We start from the raw sequence: 2,539 nt of genomic DNA on the forward strand, positions 1-2,539 counted from the left end.
TAGCTAATTTTTACTTAGTTGATATTTTGCTCTGCCGGTCTCAAAGGAGCATTAGCGCATGCTAAGACGTTGGCAATCATGCAAACAAGAACCAATATATTGGCTACGGCCAAATAATTGGTAAGGTAGATTTGGTGGCAGCGCCAACGCCTCTCTCGTTTTTTGGCACAACATGCGGATGCCTTGGCCCTTGAGCACTGTAGAACCATGTATGTACGCACCTCTTTTTTTTTCTATATAATGCAGAAGAGCTGGTCACTCTCCAAGACCAGCTACAGACCAGCTACAGCCTAGAGCTGAGCATTGCATTTGGTGTTAGACTAGCGCTTGCCCACCCTGCCATGACGTCCAAGGTAGCCAACAGCTCCGGCAGCAACAATGCGGATGCCAAGCTATCGCCGTCGGGGCTCCCCGTCCGGGAGGTCCCGGGCGGCTACGGCGTTCCCTTCTTGTCGCCGCTGCGCGACCGCCTTGACTACTACTACTTCCAGGGCGCGGAGGAGTACTTCCGCTCCCGCATCGCCCGGAACGGCGGCGCCACCGTGCTGCGCGTCAACATGCCCCCCGGGCCGTTCATCACCACCGACTCCCGCGTCGTCGCCTTCCTCGACGCGCGCAGCTTCAGCGTGCTCCTCGACGACGCCAAGGTCGACAAGACCGACACGCTCGACGGGACCTTCATGCCCTCCCTCGCGCTCTTCGGCGGCTACCGCCCGCTCGCCTTCCTCGACGCTGCCGACCCCCACCACGCCGCGCTCAAGCGCGTCATGATCAGCCTCGCCGCCGCGCGGATGCACCACGTCGCGCCGGCCTTCCGCACCGCTTTCGGCGCCGTGTTCGACGCCGCCGACGCCGGCCTCGGCGACGGCCCCGTCCAGTTCAACAAGCTCAACGAGCACCACATGTTCGACTTCACCTGCTCCGCGCTGTTCGGCGGCACGCCGCCGAGCAAGGCCATGGGCGACGGCGCCGTGACCAAGGCCATCAAGTGGCTCGGCGTGCAGCTGCACCCGCTCGCCAGTAAGATCATCAAGCCGTGGCTGCTCGAGGATCTCCTTCTCCACACCTTCCGCCTGCCGCCGTTGCTGGTTCGCCGGGACTACGCCGACCTGACAGCCTACTTCGCCGAAGCTGCCGCCGGCGTTCTCAACGACGCCGACAAGGCTCAGTCCGGCATCTCACGCGACGAGCTCCTCCACAACCTAGTCTTCACCGCCATCTTCAACGCCTACGGAGGCTTCAAGATCTTCCTGCCGCACGTCATCAAGTGGCTAGCCCGCGCCGGCCCGGCTCTGCACGCCAGGCTCGCCAGCGAGGTCCGCGCCGCCGTGCCCAACGGCAGCGACATCACCGTGCCCGCCGTCGACAAGATGCCGCTGGTGAAGTCGGTGGTGTGGGAGGCGCTGCGCATGAACCCGCCGGTGGAGTTTCAGTACGGCCGCGCGCGCCAGGACCTGGTGGTCGAGAGCCACGACGCCGCCTACCGGGTGCGCAAGGGCGAGATGCTCTTCGGGTACCAGCCTCTGGCGACCCGCGACGAGCGCGTGTTCAAGCAGGCCGGCGAGTTCGTCCCTGACCGGTTCGTGGGCGGCGAAGGGCGGCTGCTCGGGAACGTGGTGTGGTCGAACGGGCCGGAGAACAGCGAGCCGGCGGAGGGGAACAAGCAGTGCCCCGGGAAGGACGTGGTGGTGGCGGTCGGGAGGCTAATGGTGGCGGAGCTGTTCCGGCGGTACGACACATTCACCGCCGACGTGAAGGAGATGCCGCTAGAGCCGGTGGTGACGTTCACTTCGCTGACCAGGGCCAAGGCAGAGTGACCTATAGTAGAGCAGTACTGTACTACTATAGTGCCAAATGGCGGCAGCGCTGCCACAATCCACAATAATTGCTCGTGCTACTGGCCGGATGTCTGTTGCATCTCTGGTCAAATCTGCATGATTTGGTTTTTACATACCGTTCAGTGTAAAAAGGTTCTTATATTATGGGAGTGCGGAAGTAACTTGGAATTGCATGTGATGTGCGTGTGTTGACGATTATGTAAAGTCCTTTGGGGTGTGGTCGTTTGAACTGTCTTATAAAAAACTTTATTTACATTCAAGATTTGAGAGGATGCACTATCTTCCTTATTTATTTTTGTTTGGAAAATATGTAGTGATCTAAACGATTCTTATATTTGTTTATGGAGGGAGTACTAGACTTTGATGATGGGAGACCGCGAGGGGCATCGAGTGAAGATCCACACTTCTGTCATAAGTAACAGGAAAGAGAGATCATTTGTCTAGCGGGGCTAGTACCATAATTTAGGGATCAAACTTGCATGTGGAAAACTAGACCAAACGCAGAGTACGTTGACATTTTACGAGAGAGAAACCACACCTCTGTTGTTAAAACACATTTATAAGCATGCATTCCACATTACCCACTCTTGTTTTATGTAGCATCTCACAAAGCCTCACTCTTGACATGCAACCACAAATGTCTTCCAGAAACAAACTGTGGTTAGATGGTTAGAGGAACAGTGGTATCATCAGCCCATATT

General features: G+C 57.4%; 1 protein-coding gene across 1 annotated transcript; it reads left to right on the forward strand.

Annotated features, from left to right (window-relative positions):
- Positions 1-246: 246 nt before the first annotated feature.
- Positions 247-2,098, forward strand: LOC109775278 (allene oxide synthase 4). Its single transcript, XM_020334027.4, has one exon. It carries the CDS (start codon positions 342-344, stop codon positions 1,815-1,817), a length of 1,476 nt encoding a protein of 491 aa, XP_020189616.1. The 5' UTR covers positions 247-341; the 3' UTR covers positions 1,818-2,098.
- Positions 2,099-2,539: the final 441 nt, after the last annotated feature.

The sequence above is a fragment of the Aegilops tauschii genome, chromosome 6 (assembly GCF_002575655.3).
Source record: "Aegilops tauschii subsp. strangulata cultivar AL8/78 chromosome 6, Aet v6.0, whole genome shotgun sequence".
Classification (NCBI taxonomy): domain Eukaryota; kingdom Viridiplantae; phylum Streptophyta; class Magnoliopsida; order Poales; family Poaceae; genus Aegilops; species Aegilops tauschii.